Source organism: Syzygium oleosum, unplaced genomic scaffold (assembly GCF_021117445.2).
Source record: "Syzygium oleosum isolate NSW1041296 unplaced genomic scaffold, Sole_v2.1 Sole_v2.29, whole genome shotgun sequence".
In the NCBI taxonomy this organism is placed as follows: Eukaryota; Viridiplantae; Streptophyta; class Magnoliopsida; order Myrtales; family Myrtaceae; genus Syzygium; species Syzygium oleosum.
This window is the reverse complement of record NW_026607513.1, coordinates 2,877,957-2,887,871: the sequence shown is the minus strand read 5'-3', so window position 1 is coordinate 2,887,871 and position 9,915 is coordinate 2,877,957. Positions and strand designations below refer to the sequence as shown.

Sequence of the window (9,915 nt, the reverse complement as noted above, 5' to 3'; positions counted from 1 at the left end):
TAAAAGGGAGAATGCGGTGAGCGTGGATCGAACACGCGACCTTCAGATCTTCAGTCTGACGCTCTCCCAACTGAGCTATCCCCGCTTCCTTCATGTCAATTCCAAGACAACCTTATTATATATTAATTTATTATTTGGATTTATGGACGCTTTGGGATGGGCTCACATGCATCACTATCGGGCAGGCATATTCGCAAGCATCCGATGGGTATTCCCACTTCCTGGTCCCTTTGACCACTCATATCATTTGGATATCGCTGATATTATTATATGGAGGAGCACACATCATGGTATGAATCATGAACCCTAAAAAGTTCAACCACGTAGAATTGGACTTTAAGCGTTAGCAATTAACTATAAATTTAAGTGTGACATAATGAATGGGGGTATCTCATTAACACAACACTTTCATTGTGCGCCCGTGGGACGACCGGTGACGATCGAATCGCTGTATCAGTGATTTCCGGCAAAAATCGTTTGCAATGACTATATTGAAATTTTCACGCTAAGGGTCATAACTGAATTGGAAAAATCAAAAATTTTAGGACTGAATTGACATATATACAATAAGTATTTGACTGACAAGGCAATTTTCCCTTCTGCTTTCAGAAATACAAGTTTGGATATCCTTACTTCTATAAAGTCACGCATCTATTTACAACATCGTGATTTTCTTTTCGAAAGTGCCCTTATCCATTTTATTTCATCATCAATATACAGCCCTAAACCCCAACCTCTAACACCCGAACTTTACATATATAGCACTTCGCCACCATCACGTGCCATTGCAGCGTTCGATCCCTCGCTCTCAACCGCCTGTGCCACCCCCGTAAGGGACGACTTCGATCATTTCATGACAAGCCTAGGATATCAATTGTAAAGGGTGGACATTTTATGCAAGGGTTTAGATGACCAAATGAACTTGCATCATCAAAACACTACGCTTCTTGATGTGCGTATTGTCCCCGTTAAATCTATGATGGAAACCCTTATAACATATGAATGGGCGTGAGAGAGCTCATATATGTGTGTATCTTTGAATATGTGCTTAATTAGATAGGATGGAATACATAGGCACTTGCGATTAATCTAAATTTGCAACATTGAAACTACATGTGCCTATCTTCGTTTTACGAATTTTGCCTATGTACCATGAAGCCGGATCGCTCCATTTTATGTGTCGGATACTTACCTACCTATGTGATTTACGACATCGTCGAATCTACGCATTTATACATTTAGTTATGTGCCTAATTTGATCCATGTGGTTCTTAAAGTTTATGAGTTTCAAATCTTAAAACATGCCAAAAGCATTAGTTTTTTCATTAATTAACCATAAAAATGTGTAAATACATATTAATCGAAATATGTTATATAAGCTAAAATTTCTATTACCTAGTACTAAAGAATTTAATTTTTTGTGCTCATTTCATATGGTATCACGTGTGTGGTTGCTCTTCTCTTGCGTTTATATTCGAATATGTCTATGAAACTGATGAGCATGAACAATGATGAACTCAAATCTAATTTCATTAAATGTCTATGAAATTGAAGGAACTCTTCAAAAACGTTAATAATTACTCCAATGTAACCTCTTCCTAATAACCCTATAAAAGAACACCTGCGTCTTCTCTCAACCATGTCCTCCAAATAACATCCTAAATACAACACAAAAGTTAAAAAAAATAACAGCAATAAGATCTCTCGACCGAACATGGCCAAGTCCACCATCGTCTCTGCCGTGCTTCTTCTTGCTTGCACCGTGGTGGTTTCGAAGCCGGCGCTCGCCGCCGTCGAGCCAGCACCGGCATACGACGTCTCCCTCGAGGCGTGCATCAAGAAAATGACCCAGAAGTGCGGGCTGGAGCTCTTCCACAACATCTTCCATGACGGCCCCGACGTGAGCGACTCTTGCTGCAGCACCCTGGCGGAGATGGGCGATCCCTGCCACTCCGAGTTCGTCGATGTGGTCCTCAGTAACGATAAGTTCTATGCTCGCACCGCCGAGTATCTGAAAAGAAGCTCAAACGCATGGAAGCGCTGCAAATCGATTGTCGGAGGGCACTGATGCACCAGCTTCTTCATAATATAGATTGTGTCACTTGTTATGTGAGGTTTTGGGTACATATGCTCAAAAGAAAAAGAGCATGATGTACTTTCAATGATCATTAATGGAATAAGGAGGGTCCTTGTTACTATATTAAGGTACTTCATTATGATCATTTTATCATGTCAATTCCTTCTTCATTTTAAAAACCTAATTTAAATTGAAATCTAGGTTCACGCTGTTTTCACTCCTCACATAACTCTAGACACGCCCTTAAACATAAAGGGTCCAAAGTAGCCACCATTGAGAGCTCAATAATGGTAAGATTGATGAGAGAAGAAGAAATATGTCTTCAATGTAAATCAAATTAATTTGATGATCTTGATTAACCTTTCTTAAACGGCTGTTTCTGCTTCTTTTGTGTTCCAATCGGAGACGTTTACAAGTTCTTTTGCTTTTTTTAGGAGAATCATTCAACATTCGAGTACCTTAACAATTTTAATTTTATTTTAACAGAATATTTATAAAGTACATTTATCTACGATGTCTCTTTAAAGTTCAATCTCTAATAACTCATTGTAATAATTCAATTATTTAGTTGAATTTTTTTAGGGGAATTCTTTGGGTAAAGTTGTGAATTCTTTATGATTATAGCTTATACTTAAGATATTTAATTAACCAAGATAAAATGGTTCTTTTTTTTCTTTTGAGAAATACTCGTCGTGCATTAGGAAGCAAAACACCCATTTGTCGACCCTTCTCCTTCCTTCAAACCAGAAAAAGGAATTACAAAAAAAAATGAATTAAGACATTATATCGGCTTATTTTATGCATGATACGATAAATATAACGCCGCTCAAAAGTAATACATTAGTAATCTATACATGTTTTCAGAGCTGGAGTCCATCTGTTTTGTTGTATATGATTCGTATGACCGTAAATAAATTTAGATATAGTATCATTAGCTAAAAGTTTGTTTAGAGTGATAGTTACCCTCTTTTTTCCTTTTTTTTTTTCTATAGTGCTTGTTATTTGATTTAATTCAAATACTTAATATTTGAAATATTCCCTACTCATGAATATTGACATGTAAAGTCATTTGAAAATTTTCACAATTTCGGAAAAAATTTTAAAAAAAATTTGTGCTTTACTTCAAAGTTTTGAAGGAAACACGAAAAGTACTTTAAAAAAGCAGCATAAATAAATCCTTAAAGGGTAAATGACACAAATGGTCCATGAACTTTATCTTTATGTGCAACGTGGCCCTCGAACTCTAAATTGATTGGAAAAATGACATAAATAGTCCATGTACTTTGACACAATCTACAATGTGGTCCTTATATTTTTAATTTATTCAATGTGGTCCCGAAACTCTTGATACAAGTTCAAATTAGTCTCGAGATTACATAAAAATGTTTAATGGTGTCTCCGAACTTGACGTCATGGAAGGACAACATTGAATATGTACCAAAAGTTCATAGACCATATTAAACAAATTAAAAATACAAAAATCACATTATATATTTGATCAAAGTTCAGTAATCATATTACACATCGAATCAAAATCCGGGGGCCACTTATATCGTAATCCCACCCTTAAAAGCATATATTAAGGACTTGACATATTATATTTAATAAGAATGACGAGGGGCAAGAATCTTTCTTAATCAAGAGGGTGAGAAAAGTACATCAAGCACCGCGTGGGGTCAACTGGATGAACGGTCCAGATCGGCCGGTGGAAAAAATACAAAAAGCGGTGATGAAGGAAAAGGAAGCATGTGGTGAGGAGCCACCCGCCACCACCATCATCAATAAAAGCAAAAGGCTCCCAAAGGTAGTACCTCAGCTTGAGGGATTCTTCAGCTTCCCCTTTTTTTGCTTTCTGAATTTTTTTTCTTATTTTTAATTATTTTCCTTCTATTATTTTGAAAATATTCAGCAAACCCAAATCAAAACAAAACCCATCTCTTAAAAATCATCACCCATCTCATGCAAATTTCGCATTTTCTTTGAACTGACTAATCGAGATTTCGCACACGACACATAAGCCAGAAAGGAGGCCCGTTTGGACGGGCTTATTTTAATTTACGGGCCACCCTAATAAGTCGCATTTAAGTTTTTCCCATCGGAAAAGAATATTTTGTTACTTCTTGAAAATATCGCGAAAAGGATTTGCTATTATTCTGAATGGTATCGTATATCTTTGTTAGGAAATTTGGATAATTAGTGTAAAGAGAAAGTCGCATATTCGGTGTAGAAAGTAGATAGAGAAATGGAAAGTAATTTAGACATATACGAATGTTGTCAAGAAACAAAGAAGACATTGGTTGGTTCCGATGTTTTCTTTTTCTTTACGAGATCTAAATCTCAAGTATAAAAGCTCTCCTACCAAATCATGGGTGCTTCCTCTGGCCCGCCTCTATTGACCCCCCTCTCTCTCAGTCTCTCTCTTTGTGCGAGTAGACTATTATCAGTAGGTGCAAAGGAGTCAAGAAAGTACTGTGAAGCTTGAATGGTAGCGGTACGTGAGCAAGATTGATTGAAGTAGTAGTGAAAAAAGATTAATTTCTCGGGGCCGTTTGCATTTCTTTATTGGGTCGCCGAAGAAACAAGAAGTTATGGCTACGGTGCCTCAAGAAGCGATCAATGAGCTCCAGGCTCTGATGGATCGAGGTCGGTTTCAGCTGCGAATTCTTGAATCTCTGGGTTGTTGCTGTTTTTTCTATCTTCATTCGCTGTGGTTTCGGATTCTTCAGTTCGCATTCTTGCTTTGGTTTGCTTGATCTCCCCTTATTTTCTTTACTTATTCTTTTTTTTGTTTCTTGGGCTTTTGCTGGCAGTTGACGAGCCGTTGATGAGAACATTCGAGGTTCGCATTATGCTTCCCTTTCTCGTTTCTGGGTATATTCTGATCTGTTCATACAGAGGGGAGTTCATTTGAGATTTTCTTGTGCTCTTCTTGAATTTTTCTCTAGTGTCGATTTCGGGTACTTAGTTTTAAATATTCTTGCTTTATTGAAGTTGGAAATGCTGAGTGCAGCTGATGTCCATCAGTTCAATTAGCTATCAGGGGAACAATCTCTTTCTGGGACTTGATTGTTCAACTCTTGCGATAGACGAGATTGTCTTGATCTAGGTGGTGGGATGCTTGTCGGACTGGACTGGATTTGAGTTTTTGGGTTCATTCGAATTAGTGTTGTCTGATTCTTGATTGTGAAAGATCTATTGTTTCGTTTGCATTTTTGTTTTATAAAGAGTTGATCTAGTTTCATGATTAGAGCTCGACAGTCAGAGCCTTGAATAAATTTACAGTTTTTGTTCATCTGGTAAGCTTGTTCTTGTGTTCAAGGGAAGTTTTCTGTTTTTGGCCTTCCCTTCCCTTAGTTTTTCTAGAGAATGAAAGGGATTTGCATGCTCAGGGAATCAGTCGTAGCATCAGTATTAGATGAACAAAACAGTAAGTTGTGGCATTTCATGGATTGGAGCATGATATTGGGTTGCCAGGGGAAGGTATGAATTTGTGGATTTGATGCTATCTAGTAGTTTCTAAATTGAATCATGAAGGTTAGCCAAACACGTCAAGGTTCAGATCAGATGGATATTCTTAGAATGGGTGCTTCGATCTGAATGCCACCCTTTTTTTTTTATCAGGCTATAGTAACGCCTAGTGTTGGTGGCCCCTCGCCACCCTTTCACAGATCAAGCCGCCTCTTACAATGACTTAGGTTGTAGCTCCCTATCAATGTCGCAAGGTGCATATGCTGCAAGAAAAAAAAATATAGGGGAAGATAAGCCCATGACTCTATTCCCTTGAACTATGCAGGCTGTCAGCATCTGATCCACGCACATATGTACGAGAAATTTCTCTATATTCCACCACTATTCAATATTTTTGTGCAACTCTAATAAGTACGTAGTTCTACCAAAGATGACTAAGTACATACTCTTCGATATAGGTTGCGCAACTTTCTGTCAAAAGGCAGAAAGAAAAGTCATTTGTTTTTTTGAGTTTTCTGTACTGCTGCTTGAAATCGGTGGGCACAGAATAGTTCTATAGGCAACTGAAGCTTATCAGTCTCCTCTTCCTCCTTTCTAGGATATCATCCACGTCTTTCACTAGAGTAGATTATCAGTTGCTGAAAAAAGATTTGTGATTTACAATGGAAGCATAGCTCTTTTATCATATTTACTTGTACCTTAGTTTATCACTCAATAATGATTCCGTTGCTTTGTTCTTCGTTTGTTTTTGTTTTAGGTGTTTGGATGTTTCTTCTTTCTCAGTTCCTGGTTTACGAGAACTGACTAGATTCTTTAATTCATCTTTTGATTTTATTAGAACGTTCATCAAGGTTATCTTAAAGAAACTCTGGTGCGTTTTCTAAAGGCGAGAGAAGGCAATGTTGCCAAAGCCCATAAAATGGTGAGAATTACTACTACCTAAAAGAGTGGTCCTTTTGTATGACAAGGAACTTTTACATTAGAACCCCTTTCATAAATGAATGGATCCATTTTCTCGCAGTTGTTGGATTGTTTGAAGTGGCGTGTTCAAAATGAGATCGATGAGATTTTGTCGGTGAGTTAACATTCTATTCAAGTTTTACATGTTCTCCAAGAGTAATTGCTTAGATGTTTGCATGCCAATTTTTGGAATTGTAAGGGAGAGATAAACTGATTTCTGTTTGCATTTGCCCCCCAACTGCTGTTGAAGTGAATGATATGTAAAACTGTAGATTATTTGCATGTAAGAAGTGGATGTGTTATTACGCGTATGTAATTTTACACGTATGCTTAAAGACTTTAAACTCTTAGCTAATGTCACTATGGAACCTTGAGGTTATTTGACTGCTACAGATTCTTTCTTTTGGTCAAATGGGCAGTTTTCTCTGGAAATATACAAATTTTCTTGCATAAGTTGTCTGCCACCTGGATCAGAACTGAACATGAGGAACATATGACTGCATTGTGCTTTAATTGACGGATTCTGACATCATGGTTTAATCACAGCTCGTGAACTTGATCCATATGTTTGATCTCATATTGAGATTGTCTAGGAATATTTTACTATCTGATACCTTCAATTAACACTATTTTGAATCTTTGGTGGCAGAAACCGATTATCCCTGCTGACTTGTACAGAGCTGTGCGAGATTCACAACTTATCGGATTGTCAGGTTACTCCAAGGAGGTATTTTCAACGCCAAATCTTCATCTCTATGTTCACATTATAGAATGACCCACATGATTCAATTCATCGTATAGTATGTGTCACACTCTCTGAGAAAAAAGTTTTGGGTGATTTTTCGTGAATTGGATGTATGCTTATACCAGTCATTGTACAGGGACTCCCAGTATTTGCTTTCGGGATTGGGCTTAGCACCTACGACAAAGCTTCGGTAAGTGCTTCTATCAGGTACTTTCTTTTAGTGCTTCCTTAATTAACCACCAAACTTTACGAACTTTCTGATAACCTGGTATTCTTGATTACTTTCAGGTTCATTATTACGTGCAATCACATATTCAGATCAATGAATACAGAGACCGTGTAATTTTGGTGAGTCTTATGTCAGCTCTGGAATATCATGACCTGATTTAGACGTTATTTTGACATGCGATCATCGGTGTAGCCTTCGGCATCCAAGAGGTACGGGCGACCTATTACCACCTGTTTCAAGATTCTAGATATGACCGGCCTGAGGATTTCAGCCCTTAGTCAAATAAAGGTAAGTCGCTGTTTTGAAGTGCAGATGATTCACATTCAACTCTTTTTGCGCCATTTTCTGAGATTTTAACTGTCACTTTTGTACTTGGGATGTATCTTGAGAACATCCTACCTTGGGAAACACGTTTCTCTAATCGAAATAGTTGGTATTAGCCATTTTAATCGCACTTCGTATTATCTGGACTTGTAACCAACTAATAATAGTACAATATATAATCATTATTATAGTTTGACAACAAACACTTAATCTAATACGCATGCATTTTCTAGTTACATCGGCTTTCCAGCAAAAAAAAGAAAAAAGAATAACCAAAGGAGCTACTTCAGCTACCAAGATATCCCCTTTATTCTAATCACGCCTCATTCACTGAAGGGGCTTCTATTTTATGAAGCGTGGTGGGGCAAAGATACTTCTGTGAGTGACACAAACATGTTCTTACAAGTAGGATGTCTCAATATGTAAATATGCGTGGATACACACTTATGTCTTGCACTGATGCTTGTGGACTCAAAGATGATATATTACTTTTGTTTATTGGTCTGTTTGTTCAGCAGTTTCATAAGAAGACCTTTTTTTCTAATTTAGTGGGTTTCTTTCAAATAAGTTAAGAGTGAATATACTTTAGATGGCCTGTGTTTTTCCAAGTAATTGCTAAGATTCTAGCCATGGAAATCGCAAATAATCAGTGCTATCACAAAACAGAATAGGGCAAAGTAATTTTTTTTATGACGAGGATGTTTGTTCATACATGCATTTTAATTCATAGCCTTAATCTATGTCATTGCTGACTATAATTTTTATGTTTGTCTAGTTGTTGACAATTATAACGACTGTTGATGACTTGAACTACCCTGAGAAGACGAATACCTATTACGTTGTGAACGCTCCATACATCTTTTCTGCTTGTTGGAAGGTATTGACCAGTTGCATAAATATTGTCTTTCTTTTGGAGGTTGTTTATGTTCTTTTGTCATTGCACCCGGGTAAAGCTTCAACTTTGAACAGGTTGTGAAGCCACTTCTGCAAGAGAGGACAAGAAAGAAACTTCAGGTGTTGCCTGGTTGCGGACGTGACGATCTACTAAAGGTTGGATATTTAGCTTCTCGCACGATAATTAGACTAGAGTGAATGGCATTAAGCTCATTAACCTCTCTATCTCTCTCTAATTCCTAATTTTCATCTAACGTGGACTCATCCGACTCATTTAGGTGTCTCCGATTCCATCGCATTCATAGTGATTATTATGACTTCCTATTGAATTCTTTCTAATTCTGTGTATTGCTTCTTGTACTCCCCTTGTAGATAATGGATTACAGTTCCCTCCCACATTTTTGCAAGGGGGAAGGATCGGGTTCTGGTCGGCATTCATCACACGGACTGGAAAATTGCTACTCCTTGGACCATCCCTTTCACCAACAGCTTTACAGCTACATCAATGAGCAAGCTCTGATTCGTAAACCCGCCCAACCCATCAAACAGGGCTCTATCCATGTCGCTCTGCCCGAGCCTGCTGCAGAAGGGACAGATATCGCCAAAACCATAGAATCGGAACTACAAAAGTTTGAAAACGGAAGTGGGATGCCTGACTCGCTGGATGGCCTTAAAATCAATGGCGATTGAAGCTGCTGGGATCGAAATGCTTCGGACAACTATGTGCAGCGATGAATCTAACAAGAGCTGATCATTTCCTTGATTCAATTACGTGAACGGTGATGTGTGGGCCATTTCCAGTTGCGCGACATGATGGCACAATACATAGGGCTCACCCTAATATCTATGTTATCTTCTCGAGGTAACCTAATCCAGCCGGATGTACCTTAGTGTACTGAATAGCCAAAAGCCATGTTCCCATCCGATGTATGACCTTCGGGCATGTTGTAATATTCATTTCTACATGCAAGTTAGTATCATTTCTACAATGGGAACTCTTGGAGGCTCTCGGATTTTGACGGAAATGTTCTTCATCGTCTTTATCCGATATGATTTTGTCGGATGTTGCAAATGTTTTACTAGGTAGTCTAGCTAGTCAATATCGTCAAATTCGTTATCCATTTCAATCAGTGAAAATATTCTGTTTAAGTACTAAGCACTTAAGTATGTGCATCATGTTCCATTGAGAGTTATAACCAATCCGTCTATGAGGGCGAA

At 37.9% G+C, this 9,915-nt stretch overlaps 2 protein-coding genes and 1 non-coding gene across 4 annotated transcripts; 2 read left to right on the top strand and 1 right to left on the bottom strand.

The window, feature by feature from the left end:
* Nucleotides 1-12: 12 nt before the first annotated feature.
* Nucleotides 13-85, bottom strand: TRNAF-GAA (transfer RNA phenylalanine (anticodon GAA)). The gene has a single exon. It is a non-coding gene; the product is annotated as a tRNA-Phe (tRNA).
* Nucleotides 86-1,684: 1,599 nt separating this feature from the next.
* LOC115677822 (protein DOWN-REGULATED IN DIF1 11-like) lies at nt 1,685-2,198 on the top strand. The gene has a single exon (XM_030601033.2). It carries the CDS (start codon nt 1,715-1,717, stop codon nt 2,066-2,068), a length of 354 nt encoding a protein of 117 aa, XP_030456893.1. The 5' UTR covers nt 1,685-1,714; the 3' UTR covers nt 2,069-2,198.
* Nucleotides 2,199-4,476: 2,278 nt separating this feature from the next.
* LOC115677860 (SEC14 cytosolic factor-like) lies at nt 4,477-9,686 on the top strand. Of its 2 annotated transcripts, XM_056303807.1 has the most exons (12): nt 4,477-4,720; nt 4,888-4,916; nt 5,467-5,557; nt 6,384-6,467; nt 6,567-6,620; nt 7,155-7,232; nt 7,387-7,440; nt 7,539-7,598; nt 7,672-7,767; nt 8,579-8,680; nt 8,773-8,853; nt 9,070-9,686. In XM_056303807.1, exons 3-12 carry the CDS (start codon nt 5,522-5,524, stop codon nt 9,385-9,387), a joined length of 963 nt encoding a protein of 320 aa, XP_056159782.1. In that variant the 5' UTR covers nt 4,477-4,720; nt 4,888-4,916; nt 5,467-5,521; the 3' UTR covers nt 9,388-9,686. The 2 variants fall into 2 exon arrangements, with proteins under 2 accessions (XP_056159782.1, XP_030456954.2); XM_030601094.2 differs by lacking the exon at nt 5,467-5,557.
* Nucleotides 9,687-9,915: the final 229 nt, after the last annotated feature.

Bases quoted from the DNA above. Each gene is read 5' to 3' on its own strand.
- LOC115677822 (XM_030601033.2), top strand. From the start codon at position 1,715: ATGGCCAAGTCCACCATCGTCTCTGCCGTGCTTCTTCTTGCTTGCACC.
- LOC115677860 (XM_030601094.2), top strand. From the start codon at position 4,666: ATGGCTACGGTGCCTCAAGAAGCGATCAATGAGCTCCAGGCTCTGATG. The intron at 7,441-7,538 runs GTAAGTGCTTCT...GATTACTTTCAG, and splicing joins GCACCTACGACAAAGCTTCG to GTTCATTATTACGTGCAATC. The intron at 8,681-8,772 runs GTATTGACCAGT...AACTTTGAACAG, and splicing joins TCTTTTCTGCTTGTTGGAAG to GTTGTGAAGCCACTTCTGCA.